Here is a 14,352-nt window from a genome sequence, read left to right on the forward strand (position 1 = left end):
TCTAAAACAAAACATCAACTTAAACATGGTAACAAGCATATCATCAAACAAAACATATCAAAAACGAAATGTTAACATATTAGAAACTCTAATCATACATCTAAAAACCCTAACACAAATGCATGAACATTGCTAATGCATGACTTATCATTTACTTACCTCTTAGCGACACAGCACCTATAATATCAATGCATGAACATGTGAGTAAATGGCATAATATTAAAATTAAGAAAACCCTAACCTAAACCTTAATCCAAGCATGTGATAACAACCAACATGTTAAAAAGGTAAGCAAACATTTTTATGGGGGTTAAAACCATGTGAAAAAGAGGCTATGCAGACAAACATGTGAAGGTAGAACAAAACAAACAAAGAATTAGGGTTTTCTGGGTAACAACATCAAGCATGCTAGAATAGGTCTGTGTACTCATGAGTTTAACTTGTGTGCATAGGCTAAATCATGCGTGCATAGATCCTTACCCAGAAATCCTAATCAACACAAAACAAAGCAGAAACCAAAAACGTAAAATCTAGCAATCTATCATGCTTGAAGACAAAAAAAAAAAAAAAAAAAAAATTTTTTGCAAGGCGATGTTAAAGGAGTGTGATGAACTACAAAGATTGCTTGCTATGTATGGAAAGCTTCTGGTTAACAATTAAACCGTGCTAAAAGATCTTTGTTTTTTAGTGGCAACACTTTAAGGGAAGTTCAAGAAGAGATAAAGAATAGGTTTGGAGCCCATATAATTAAGCAACATGAGAAGTATCTTAGATTACCTTCTCTGGTAGGAAGAAATAAAAGAACTACCTTTAATTCTATTAAGGAGAAATTGGGAAAAGTGCTAGCAGGTTGGAGGGAAAAATTGCTCTCCAAGGTAGGGAAAGAAGTTTTAATAAAAGCTGTGGCTCAAACAATTTCAACTTACGCTATGAATTATTTCAAAATTTCAGATTCGCTTTGTGATGATCTGATGGGGATGATTATCAATTTTTGGTGGGTTTAAAAAGAGGAAAAGAAAATTGCATGGCTTAGTTGGGAGAAAATGTGTGAGCCTAAATGTGATGGTGGAATGGGTTTTACGAATTCAAAAATGGTTTAATAAGGCTTTGCTTGCGAAACAAGGGTGTCATCTCCAAATGGGTGGTAATTCTCTTCTTTATAGGGTCCTTAAGGATAAATATTTCTCAACAGGTGACTTTATTCATGCTTCGATTGGACACAATCCTTCTTATACATGGAGGAGTTTGATTTCTCCCCAAAGATTGGTCATTAAAGGTTTAAGATGGAGAGTTGGCAATGGAGCAAATATCAAGGTTTGGCAAGATAAGTGGCTGCCATGGGGTTCATCTCATAGTGTAATTTTTCCAAGGATGTTTTTGAGTGCTGATACGAAGGTTGTTGATTTGATAGATTCATCTATAGCCAAGTGGAAATCTGAGGTAATTGATAGCTTTTTTGTTGCTCATGAAGTTGAATTAATCAAAAGTATTCCTTTGAGTGCTACTTTATCAGCAGACAAAATTGTTTAGGCTGAAACTATAAATGGAAATTTCATTGTGAAGAGTGCATATAAATTAGCAGCACGTTTGCTTAAATCTACAAACTGTGGAACTACTTCTGATGGTAGTTCGTTGAGGAAGTTTTGGAAGAAACTTTGGTCTTGCCCATTTCTCATAAAGTGTGCCATTTTTGTTGGCGTGCTTGTCGTGATACTTTACCAACCAAAGTTAAATTAAGGAGGCGTAATGTAATTGATGAAGACATGTGTGTGTGCTGTAAGGAAAAGGCTGAGATGAATGGACATATTTTTTGGGGTTGTCTAAAAGCACAAGAAGCTTGGGCTGCTTTGAAAATACATTTGTTGCTTTTAGATGTCCATATTGATTCATTTTAGGATTTGTTATGGTTTGAGATGATGACTAATGTAGCAAGAGAGGAGAAATGTTCAAGATTGGTTATGATTGCTTAGGCATTATGGAGTAATAGGAACGAAATCCTTTATAGGGGTGAAGGTAAAACAGGTTCGGCTGTGGCACTTTGGGTAGCAACTTATCTCCAAGAGTATTGGTCTGTGATTGAATCAAATAGTGGTGCTGCTTCTAATCGGTTTCTGCACTTAGCAAAAACTCAGATGCAATCGGCTTGGCTGCCTCTATCATGGGGTACTTTTAAAATAAATGTGGATGGTACTCTTTATCCCACAAAGGACTGGGCTGGCATTGGTGTAGTCATAAGAGACTTCCGAGGTAGGTTAATGGTAGTGTTATGCAAAAAAATTAAAGCTCCATTGCAGGTGCTTGAAGTTGAAGCTAAAGCCTATGAAGCAGGTATGTTGTTGGCTAGACACCTGGGGCTGAGAGATGGGTTGTTGGAGGGTGACTCCTAGACTATTTCTAATGCCTTCAAAGGAATTTTAGTACCACCCACATTTGTTGCTGCTATTGTGGAAGGCATTCATGTTTTAAGCTCTAAAATTGATGTTGTTAATTTTTCTCATGTGCGTATATCAGGCAATAAGCCAGCCCATATTCTAACAAGACAAACTCAAAGCTTCGTCAATGATGTAATTTGGATTGAAGAGATTTCTTATTGTATTCAGTGAGCTTTTCTCCGATATATAATTGGTTTGTGATGTTTAATTAATAATTGATTGCAGTGTGTTTAAAAAAAAAAAAAAAACAATACAGTTGTCAGTAGTCACCAATAAAAAATGTAAGTGGCGGTTTGGATAGCACTTTGTTTCACTTAAAGTGGCGTTGTGTTTTCAGTTTTTTTTTTTTTTTTTTTAGCCGGACTTACTGACTTTTGGGAGACAAAAAATACTGTGCATGTACTGTTTACACATTGTTCATGCACTGTTCACGCATTAAAAATATTAAAAATAGGTCCCACGATACTATTTATATATTTAAAAATTATTTTACTATAGTGTTTTGAGCAATAATTAATTTTCAGCAACAATAAACTGTATCCAAATGGAGCCTAAGTATATTTAAATATTTATCCAAGAGAAAAATTAAAAAAGTGTGTCAGAAACTTGTACAACTGAAATAGGCTATTATTCTTTCACCCGTACTTATTTTCTTAAAATAATTCATTAAAAAAATGCATAATTACTAAGAACACCTATGAGTCTATACCCTACTAACCTGACATTTTTTTTTATTCTTTTGCTTTCGGGTGGAATATCCGGGTCTTATCAAAAGTTTCAAAATCTACTAACCACGTAACCAATGATACATTTTTATTTTTTTAAATGAACACGTACGCAATACTTTACTAACATCCAATTATTAACAACAACAATTCAGCCACAAAAATAAAATAAAAAGAACAACAACGAAAGGCTTTAATAAAAGGGTATATTGTTTGTGTGAGTCATTTGAGAAAGTTTTAATACTATTTTAAGTTTAAAAAAGTTGTAAAAAAAATTAGTTATTTTTTTCCTTTCTTGTAAAAAATTTATAAAAAAATTTCTTAAATCAAGCCTTTGTTTACTTTTTTATTTTTATTTTTTATTTTTATTTATTATATATTATACAAGCTTTGTTATACACAATTTTTAATTGAAAATCGTGAGTTGAAAATGTGATCTCAAATGAAATTGTGTCTTTAACTCACAATTTCCATTAAAGAAAAGTGTGTAACATGTTGTGTGTAATAACTTCTATCTTTAATTAAAAAAAAAAGAAACAATTAACGAATGTACTAAAAATATTAGTTTGAAAAGTATTTATAGAAATTTTTTATAAGAAAAAAAATTTTAAATTTTTGGGTAACTACATATCTGGTTCTAATTTTTACACTATATTTCAATTTAGTCATTAATATTTTAATTGTGTCAATTTGGTTTATAACCTTTAAATGTTGTGTCAATTTAGTTTATGCTGTTATACCTTAGATGAAAATTACTGACATGACAAATTACCAAAATAAATTTTAAGTTTATTATCATATTAACAAAATCTAATTTTTTGTTTTGGCCATTAGACATGTTATTAATTTTCATCCAAAAGATAATGACAGAAATTAAATTAATATGGTATTAAAAAATTAGAGACCAAATTGACATAACTAAAAAGTTAGAGATCAAATTGAAATATAGTATATATGATAGTGATCAAATATATAGTTTATCTTAAATTTTTTTTGAAAGTATTTTCATATTTTTCATAAATATAATATTAAAAGTTATTAAAAAAAAAAAAAAAAAAAAAAAAACAACGATAGGACAAAAAGAAAAATGAAAAATATTGAGGTTCATTTCTTGCACAGACATGAGACAGAGAGAGAAGCAAAACCAAACCAAATTCTCGTTCGCTCTTTGACCCCTCTAGTTCGATATCTCTCTCCTTTCTATTCTCTCAGGTAACCTTCTTCTTACGTCTACTATATATGTTAATTTTCGTATTATTGATCATAATTCAAAAAAATTTTCCTTCTCTTTTTCTTTATGGGGCTGGAATTTTAGTTATGTATTGCTGTTTGTTAAGTATGAAATTGATTTAACATAATTATTTTCTAAGCAGAACGAAAATTAATTTTAAGGTGTTAGAGTGTTACCAATCATGGGGATTAAAATTAATTGAAGATACAAGTTTAACTCTACCAAATTAATACATATTTGTCTGTATCAAGGCATAAACTTGATCCATGTAGAAACATTAGTTTTTGTGGATCACTTTTTTGGAACCAATTCTGTCAAAACAAACGGATCGTTTTACTTTTTTTTTTTTTTTTTGGTGTTCTTAAAAGCTAGCAAATAGTTGTGTTTGTGTTTTTTGGTGTGGCTGTGTTCTGTTTTTTTTGGGTTTTAATTGAAAGGGTACTNAATCTATCATGCTTGAAAAAAAAAAAAAAAAAAAAAAAAAAACCTAAAAAAACAAATATAAACATAAACTGAGCAAAAGAAACATATTAAAACAAAGATTAAGGCAGAAAAAAAAAAGAAAAGTTTTTAAAACATACCTTAACGTAAAAGCTCTTAGGCTTGATTTTTTTACTGTTCCCTTTAGTAAAATCTATCACAATTCAATGAATAGTGATTAGTAATCTTAAACTCAAAGGATAGGGACCAGTAAAGGTCTCAATCAAATAAAAAGAGACTTGAGAGTGTTTTGTGAAAAACTCCCTTTTGATTCACTATTTTCTAGTGAATCTTAGGTTTGGTTTAGAACGGCTCCTAAACGATATGAGATTCATTCCAAACCTCAGTCATTATTACAAAAAACTAATCTTTCTTATGCTTCTGAAACCCTAGTTGCATACGTAGGAATGTGCTTGCGTACGCATGCTTTAGCTCGCGTACGCAGGCCGTGACCAACATACGCAGGCCGAGGTCTACTTTGGTCATTTTATTTCCAAAAATAGATTTTTGCTCATTCAAAATGTTAAATTTTCCATTTTAACACTCATCAAGTCAACTTAATATTTGATTGGGCTCTAAATTGACATTGGACCTTAGAGTTCGAGTATCATTGGGGAACGGAGGTCGGAGTTGTAAGTGGAACAAAATGCAGTATCTACAACTACATGTTAATTAATAAAACCATTTATGTGTACTTTATGCAACTTGTTTAAATGATACTTTTAAATGGTTTTTATCAATTGTCACTTAAGCTGCATTAGGCAACATGTAAAGTGTTTTTTGAGTGTAAAATATTTTCAGGTGAAAATCTTTTTGGGAAAGGAACATATTTCAAGTGCTTGGTTGCATTCTAAAAATTGCTTTTGGAAAATGTTTTTAGGTGTTTGATTGCATTCTAAAAATGCTATTTTTCTACTAGTTTTTCACATTTTCTCACATTTTCTTAGCTTCCAAATAAATTTTATATTAGAAAATTTCAAAACATAAACTTAAAGAAACAAAGCTCAAAACAAAACCATTCATTAAACATCGTCATCCTCGATCAAACTAAGAGAGGGAGGAAGAAAGAGTGAGCGATTGATGAAAAAAGAGAGGTAGATTGAGAAAAAGATAGAGGCGATTGGTCATGGGTGGGTCGATCTAGAGGTGGTGGCGACAAGATCGGTCATGGTGGTGGCGACGAGATCGTGAGGAGATTATCTGACCTAAATCGTGGTGCTTGCATGCACGATAGCAGGGCTGTGGGTCGAGGACGATGATCTGGGCTTCGCGGGCGGCCAATCTCTCCATGCTTCAGCTTGGGCTTGGTGTGACTTGTGAGCGATGCATGGAGCAAAATGGGGCAGCGTGATCTGACTAAATTTAGGGTTGGGTGGTCAGAGTTTGTGACTTTCCCTTCTAGCTTTCTCTCTCTCTTCAGGTTTGAGAGTTTGAAAAATGGGTTTTGAAGGTAAGTGGGATCTGTAAATGAATTTATAAGTGAAGGGGCTATATTTTACAGTCAAATGAAATAATTTTTAGCTTGACTGTATTTTACATGTGCATTCAAACACATGTCAGGGTGTAAAATATTTTTCAAATTTCATTTACACCCAAACCAAACACAGCCTTAATGAATTAAAGGAGATTCTTCTAAATTGGTTTGGAGGAAAACTATATTTAAATAGTGAATAACATCTTTTTCTTGAACAACTTTTTAGAGATAGCTACAGAATGACAATATCTATATCCTAATAAGACACCTTCAAAGAACTTGAAATGATAACCATTTCCATTCAACATTAATTTGGAGCACAATGAACAATTCCACAGACATTCACAAATAAATCAAGATATAGTTTAATTCAAAATAAATAAATATATGAGTGTGTTTGGATATCGCTTATTTGTTGAAAACTGAAAACTGAAAATTATTATTGAAAACATTGTAGCAAAATATTTTGTAAATGTGTGAATAGTGCTGTGGGACCCAAATTTATATCAAAATCTATATTTGGATAACTTTTGTGGGTTCGTAAACAGTACCCATAGACCCACAGACAAAACGCAGAATGCAAAGATTGGGCAAAATGCCTGATCCAAACGCACACATAGTTGGATTCTATACGATTGTTTGTTAACACTTAATAATACAGTAGTTAGAGGTAGTTCTCAAGTAAGAGCAGTTTGGCTTCTCTAATGGCAATTATGCTTCTTTTCGTGTAGTATATGGTTTCCCTTCTCTTTGAGAAGGAAGCTGGGTTCTTAACCATATTTGTTTGCTTGGAGATTTGTTTGTTTCAAATTGTGTCAGTTTGTATTTTGCCTACTTTTGTTTTGTTTCAAGTCGTGTTAGTTAGTATCTGTTCTTTTGCCTACTTACTTGTTTTAATGGAGGAATTATCAACTCGCTGGAAGAAGTTATCTTTGTCAAAGTTTGAAGAAAATCAGGTTGCACTGAGAATTGATAGAAAGAAGAGGGATTTTATCCTTGCAGGGAAATTTTTTACCCGTAAATCATTAAATGTTAAGGTTGTTGCAAAAACCTTTAGACCTTTATGGCACGCAAAAGGAGGGTTCAATGTCACTGTGGGTGGTGAAAACATTCTGTTGTTTTTTTTTTTTTTTTTTTTAGCCGGACTTACTGACTTTTGGGAGACAAAAAATACTGTGCATGTACTGTTTACACATTGTTCATGCACTGTTCACGCATTAAAAATATTAAAAATAGGTCCCACGATACTATTTATATATTTAAAAATTATTTTACTATAGTGTTTTGAGCAATAATTAATTTTCAGCAACAATAAACTGTATCCAAATGGAGCCTAAGTATATTTAAATATTTATCCAAGAGAAAAATTAAAAAAGTGTGTCAGAAACTTGTACAACTGAAATAGGCTATTATTCTTTCACCCGTACTTATTTTCTTAAAATAATTCATTAAAAAAATGCATAATTACTAAGAACACCTATGAGTCTATACCCTACTAACCTGACATTTTTTTTTATTCTTTTGCTTTCGGGTGGAATATCCGGGTCTTATCAAAAGTTTCAAAATCTACTAACCACGTAACCAATGATACATTTTTATTTTTTTAAATGAACACGTACGCAATACTTTACTAACATCCAATTATTAACAACAACAATTCAGCCACAAAAATAAAATAAAAAGAACAACAACGAAAGGCTTTAATAAAAGGGTATATTGTTTGTGTGAGTCATTTGAGAAAGTTTTAATACTATTTTAAGTTTAAAAAAGTTGTAAAAAAAATTAGTTATTTTTTTCCTTTCTTGTAAAAAATTTATAAAAAAATTTCTTAAATCAAGCCTTTGTTTACTTTTTTATTTTTATTTTTTATTTTTATTTATTATATATTATACAAGCTTTGTTATACACAATTTTTAATTGAAAATCGTGAGTTGAAAATGTGATCTCAAATGAAATTGTGTCTTTAACTCACAATTTCCATTAAAGAAAAGTGTGTAACATGTTGTGTGTAATAACTTCTATCTTTAATTAAAAAAAAAAGAAACAATTAACGAATGTACTAAAAATATTAGTTTGAAAAGTATTTATAGAAATTTTTTATAAGAAAAAAAATTTTAAATTTTTGGGTAACTACATATCTGGTTCTAATTTTTACACTATATTTCAATTTAGTCATTAATATTTTAATTGTGTCAATTTGGTTTATAACCTTTAAATGTTGTGTCAATTTAGTTTATGCTGTTATACCTTAGATGAAAATTACTGACATGACAAATTACCAAAATAAATTTTAAGTTTATTATCATATTAACAAAATCTAATTTTTTGTTTTGGCCATTAGACATGTTATTAATTTTCATCCAAAAGATAATGACAGAAATTAAATTAATATGGTATTAAAAAATTAGAGACCAAATTGACATAACTAAAAAGTTAGAGATCAAATTGAAATATAGTATATATGATAGTGATCAAATATATAGTTTATCTTAAATTTTTTTTGAAAGTATTTTCATATTTTTCATAAATATAATATTAAAAGTTATTAAAAAAAAAAAAAAAAAAACAAAAACAACGATAGGACAAAAAGAAAAATATTTTCATATTTTTCATAAATATAATATTAAAAGTTATTAAAAAAAAAAAAAAAAAAACAAAAACAACGATAGGACAAAAAGAAAAATGAAAAATATTGAGGTTCATTTCTTGCACAGACATGAGACAGAGAGAGAAGCAAAACCAAACCAAATTCTCGTTCGCTCTTTGACCCCTCTAGTTCGATATCTCTCTCCTTTCTATTCTCTCAGGTAACCTTCTTCTTACGTCTACTATATATGTTAATTTTCGTATTATTGATCATAATTCAAAAAAATTTTCCTTCTCTTTTTCTTTATGGGGCTGGAATTTTAGTTATGTATTGCTGTTTGTTAAGTATGAAATTGATTTAACATAATTATTTTCTAAGCAGAACGAAAATTAATTTTAAGGTGTTAGAGTGTTACCAATCATGGGGATTAAAATTAATTGAAGATACAAGTTTAACTCTACCAAATTAATACATATTTGTCTGTATCAAGGCATAAACTTGATCCATGTAGAAACATTAGTTTTTGTGGATCACTTTTTTGGAACCAATTCTGTCAAAACAAACGGATCGTTTTACTTTTTTTTTTTTTTTTTGGTGTTCTTAAAAGCTAGCAAATAGTTGTGTTTGTGTTTTTTGGTGTGGCTGTGTTCTGTTTTTTTTGGGTTTTAATTGAAAGGGTACTGTATTTCAAAGATACCCAATTGGCAAAATGCTGTTATTTCTACTTTAGAATCAGTATGGTGTTTGTTTGGACCAGGATTGGATGAGAATACTTTTTTTTTTTTTTTTTTGTTGGTTTACTTTGTGCAACTGTTGTTGTTTAGGATTGAATTGTGTGATCTGTTCTATTGGGTTTAACTATTGTAATCTAACTTTTCTTTCAGACATGGATGAGAGTTTAAATGATAGTGAATCCTCGGTGACTCGCATCCAACAGTTGGAACATGGTATGCACACTTTGCTTTTCTGGCATTCATCTCTTGGTCCTAAAATGTTTTATCACTGAGCTAGTGTCTAATGTTGACCTAATTCAACATTCAATTTGAACTTCTTCAGGCTTCCCCTTGCTTTTCTGTAATTTCTACTCCTATCGATCTGTGTAAGGAAACAAAGATAACGTTCCATCTGATAAAATCAAGAGTAATGGGTTATGCCTAGCCTGTCATTCTTTTTTTTTTTTTTTTGGCTATTGTTGCCCTTTTGAGTTTTAAGAGTTCAATTTTCCCAAGAGATACTTTGTACACCTCTTGTTGTAGTCGTTCCACTATGTTCTTTATTGATTTCTATTCCTGATAAAAAAAGGATTTATTTTCAACTTTTTTACTCTGAGATACAGCTGCTTCTTCTGCATATAAATTCTCATCAATCAGCCAATTCATGAACTAAGTAATTGTACTAATCCCGTGTGTGAAAAGTGAAACCTGATCTTCTACGCGCTCTTTTCCTGTTTGTGGAATTTTTTTATTTTCCAATTAGACAAACTGAGTTTTTAAATAGTTAAAGGATTCATTCCTCATGTATCAAATTTTAAGTCATTCTTCCTAGAACATTATGTTCTAAGTTTATCACTCTGTTTTCCAGTATCAAATCTGTTTTGTCATAATTGTTTACTTATTTATTTAATTTCATTGGGTGAATTTTAAGTTCAACAAAGCCATTTTCAAAATCTCAAGTGGATAAATCATAAGATACAATATATGAATTATTTTTTATTTTATAGAGCGTGATGAATTGCGCAAAGATATTGAACAATTGTGTATGCAACAAGCTGGACCTAGCTACCTTGCTGTGGCTACTCGAATGCATTTTCAAAGGTATAATCTTTTCTTCTCAGTCCAAATGATCTATCTTCCCCTTTCTCTCATTCCATCTTTTGTTGGTTGGGAGGGTGGGATGGAGAGGAAAGAAGGGGGTGCCTGTAGCTTGCTTGCTGGTATTGTTGTAATAAAATGAATATCACTTTCTTACTTTTTTTTTTTTTATCTCCTATTGGAATTGTTTTTATCTTCTACGAAAATATATATGTTTGTTTGACAAGGCATGATGCCCTGAAAAAACATTAAAAAATATTAAATAATTATTTTTTTCATGTTTTTGTTAATGTAAGACTATTATTTTAGAAGAATTGATTAACACAACCTGTATACTTGAAGGCGCCTTCTTCTTTCAGTCAATAAATTTTCTTATAAAAGAAAAAAAACAATAACAAAATGACCAAAAAAAAAACCTTAATTTACTGGTCATATTATTTTTCTTATTATTCATTTATAGTGAGCCACACAAAAGTGATTGGCACTTTGACATTGTATGATAAACCTAAGGATTTGGTGAAGAATAAATAATTCCTATAAGATTCTTCAGTTGGTCCCAGATTTGGGGTTTTACACATTGTTCTTCTATTTAAGAGTTTCAAGTTTCTCTTCGATTTTCCTTTTGATATGTCTATACTTTTTTGACACTTTGTGTTCATCATTGAGGACAGTTTATTTGATCATTAATAAAGTTATATCACTTACTTATCAAAAAAATTCATATAAGATTCTTAGAAATAAACCAAACATGGGGATCTCACATTCCCAAGATCTTATCAGATTCCTAATCAACCAAACATCTGCATGCTTACCTTCTCAGGCATCCAGGTTCCTAGACATCACAAACCCAATAACCTAGATGCCAAAGAGCATATTCCAGACATCCAGTTTCCTAGGCTACATTAGGGTAATAATTACACATAAAAAAAGATGTTATATGCATGGTAGATGATGTTAACGAGGTCCTGCTATCACCTAAGAAAAACATTATTTTATTTTATTTTGGAAGTAAATTTGCATAGACATCACCAAAGAAAACATAACATCAATGAATAGGTCCATTACAACATTAAAGGGTAGATGGGGTGACAATTAAAAGGACAATCACCTTCTTGAAAGTCTTATTTTGATCTTCTTGCTTTGCTAGATCAGTACGCAACGTATCACTAAATTTCTTCTGTTCTAGACAGTCTGAAGTGAGCTCCTCTAGCCTGTGTCACCAATATCATGCAAATTAAACAGATGAAAATTTATCATGTAAGAGTCAGAGAAGTAGCAGAATTGAAATAGACTATGCACCTTTTCTGCTCTAAACATATATCAACAAAATTTTCACACAACACCTTGTGGTCAAGAAATCAGTAGACACCTCACTGTACTAAGGTATGGATTAAAAGCATCCGAGAGTAAAAGCCCACAGATTTCTTTCATAACACCAAGATGCACTCACAAGTTTTTTGAGAAATGATAAAATTATAAAGGAATTACATGTCATCTCTAGTTTAAAAAAAATTCTCACTTATTACAAGTATGGAAAAAGAATAGAAAGGATATGTAGAATATGTACATCAATAGCTAATGAAAGCAAGAACAAGAGGAAATAAGACGCAACAAAACTCAATGAGATTACAGATCACAAAAGGAGACTTAATGAATCTCCATCTAATGCTATGCTTTTATCTATAGAGTAATCCTAGCCTTCAGAAAATTTTACCAGAGTCTTCCCCAATAAACCAAACAATTGCAAAGAGCAGGACTTTCTACATCATCCTATTATCCATAATCCTAGTGCCAGCTTCCCACCCTTCTAGCACCTCCTTAAAAGAGAACAACACTGCTGCTTACTCCTGAAGCTACTAAAGGAATATACCCATATAAGGGGAAAAGGTGCAATGAGTTGTAATCAAATGATTCGCATTGTGTCTTCTATAACATGCACGGATCAAGAAGGTCAAGGAAACATGTAATCCACCATTAAGATCTTATTACCGCATGATAAATAAAATAATAAAAAAACATAAAAGTAAATTGAATTACTGAACCCACTCTAGAGGGAAGAAGATATCACCAAAGCCTACTGTAAACTCCACCTACTAAAGCAATATCAACTTCAAAAAATACAGGGGAAACTAGTCACAACTTTTTTTGGGGGCAGGGGTGGTGTAGCAATGCACTTCCATTGGGGAATGAGATGAAAAACAAGGAATTTGATTTTCTTCTTTCCTAGTAGAGGATTTTTTTTTTTTTGGTTGAAATTTAACCAAAATGTCAAATACTCAAATATATCCTTGTCTTTTGACTTCAACTATCTATAGTCATCAGACGTTTCCCTTATTGAGTTATTCTATTTCTTTTCCTCTCATGGCTTCTTTTAGGAAATTTCCATTGGTATTTGATCAGTGCATCATTCTATAGATAGATACAATAGGAAATAAAACTTTTAATGTTGACTGAGGAGTCAATTTTGTTTTCTCTCATGCATGGTGAGTACAAATACTGAATGGACATTAAGGGTTAAGAACTGACAAATACCTCTTCTGGATATTGCTCAATTTCTGTGTCATAATGTCCTCCTTCTCCTTAGCCTTCTCAGCCTGTTACCAGCAGTATAACATTTTCTAAGACTCGAAAGCAGAAAAGATATTAGAGTATAATACAATAAACTCAAACTTAAGAATGATCAGTCATTACCTCCATTATTGAATGGTCTCTTTCAGCAAAAGCAGCTGCTACGCAGCCTTGGAAAAATTTAAGCTGCTTCTCAGCTTCCATATTCTGCAAAAGGAAAATGAAACAAATTATAACCACAAAATAAGGTCTCCATTTATGTTTATCAAACATAAGATACAATTCTGTCTCTTGGGAGGCCAATTCAAAACCCAGAGGTAATATAACTATTTAAAAAAAAAAAAAAAAAAAAAAAAAACTACTATCCATGCAGCTTCCCAAAACTAATCTCCATCTTTTCCTTTTCAAATTATGTGCAAATACTGTTACTAACAGACTTGCAGAAGCTAACAGCAAGACTAAAAGGTAGGATGGTCATGGTAGTTTAACCATCACTATCTTCTCTCAAGGCGATGTAAGAACAGATCAAGCTAGATCCTAAAAGAAGAAAGGGCAGTAGAATAAATAATTATTCAAATAAAAGTACAAAAATTTCAAGTAAAAGATGATATTCAAAAAGTTAGCAATAGTTCCAGGAAGCTTTGGATAGATATGAATTTTGATGGAAGCTTCATATGTTAGCAAATAACACAACCCTTAAAAGGAGGAGGGGGGAGAGAGAGATACCTTTGAGACCTCTATACCATGCAGATCTGCAAGTTGGCTCTGGTGAAAGCAAAGAAAACTTATAAGTATGTAATGGGGATTAAGCAAGTTGCACACATAAAAAGAAAAAAAAAAATATATATATATATATATATAATAATAATAACAACAACAATAACAATAACAATAACAATAAATAAAATGAAATGAAGATCTCACTTTGATTCGGTAAGCCTCTGATAGTTGCTCTTGAAGATTTATATTCTCTCTTGTGCAAGCAGCTAGCTTCTTCTTCAAGTTCTCAATCTCCTGCTCCAAGCCAGCTGTCCTAATAGGCAA

General features: G+C 31.3%; 1 protein-coding gene and 1 long non-coding RNA gene across 2 annotated transcripts; one reads left to right on the forward strand and one right to left on the reverse strand.

Annotated features, from left to right (window-relative positions):
* The first annotated feature begins 9,032 nt into the window (after window positions 1-9,032).
* Window positions 9,033-10,773, forward strand: LOC136063651 (uncharacterized). The gene is made up of 3 exons (XR_010625276.1): window positions 9,033-9,149; window positions 9,814-9,876; window positions 10,650-10,773. It is a non-coding gene; the product is annotated as an uncharacterized LOC136063651 (long non-coding RNA).
* A 155-nt stretch (window positions 10,774-10,928) lies between these two features.
* On the reverse strand, window positions 10,929-14,341 carry LOC112034664 (uncharacterized). Its single transcript, XM_065764327.1, has 5 exons — window positions 14,233-14,341; window positions 14,035-14,073; window positions 13,432-13,515; window positions 13,273-13,334; window positions 10,929-11,951 (listed from the first exon to the last, which is right to left on the reverse strand). The coding sequence occupies exons 3-5, from the start codon at window positions 13,510-13,512 to the stop codon at window positions 11,810-11,812; spliced, it is 285 nt and encodes a 94-aa protein (XP_065620399.1). The 5' UTR covers window positions 13,513-13,515; window positions 14,035-14,073; window positions 14,233-14,341; the 3' UTR covers window positions 10,929-11,809.
* Between the last annotated feature and the right edge of the window lie 11 nt (window positions 14,342-14,352).

The sequence above is a fragment of the Quercus suber genome, unplaced genomic scaffold (assembly GCF_002906115.3).
Source record: "Quercus suber isolate HL8 unplaced genomic scaffold, Cork oak 2.0 scaffold_551, whole genome shotgun sequence".
Taxonomy (NCBI): domain Eukaryota; kingdom Viridiplantae; phylum Streptophyta; class Magnoliopsida; order Fagales; family Fagaceae; genus Quercus; species Quercus suber.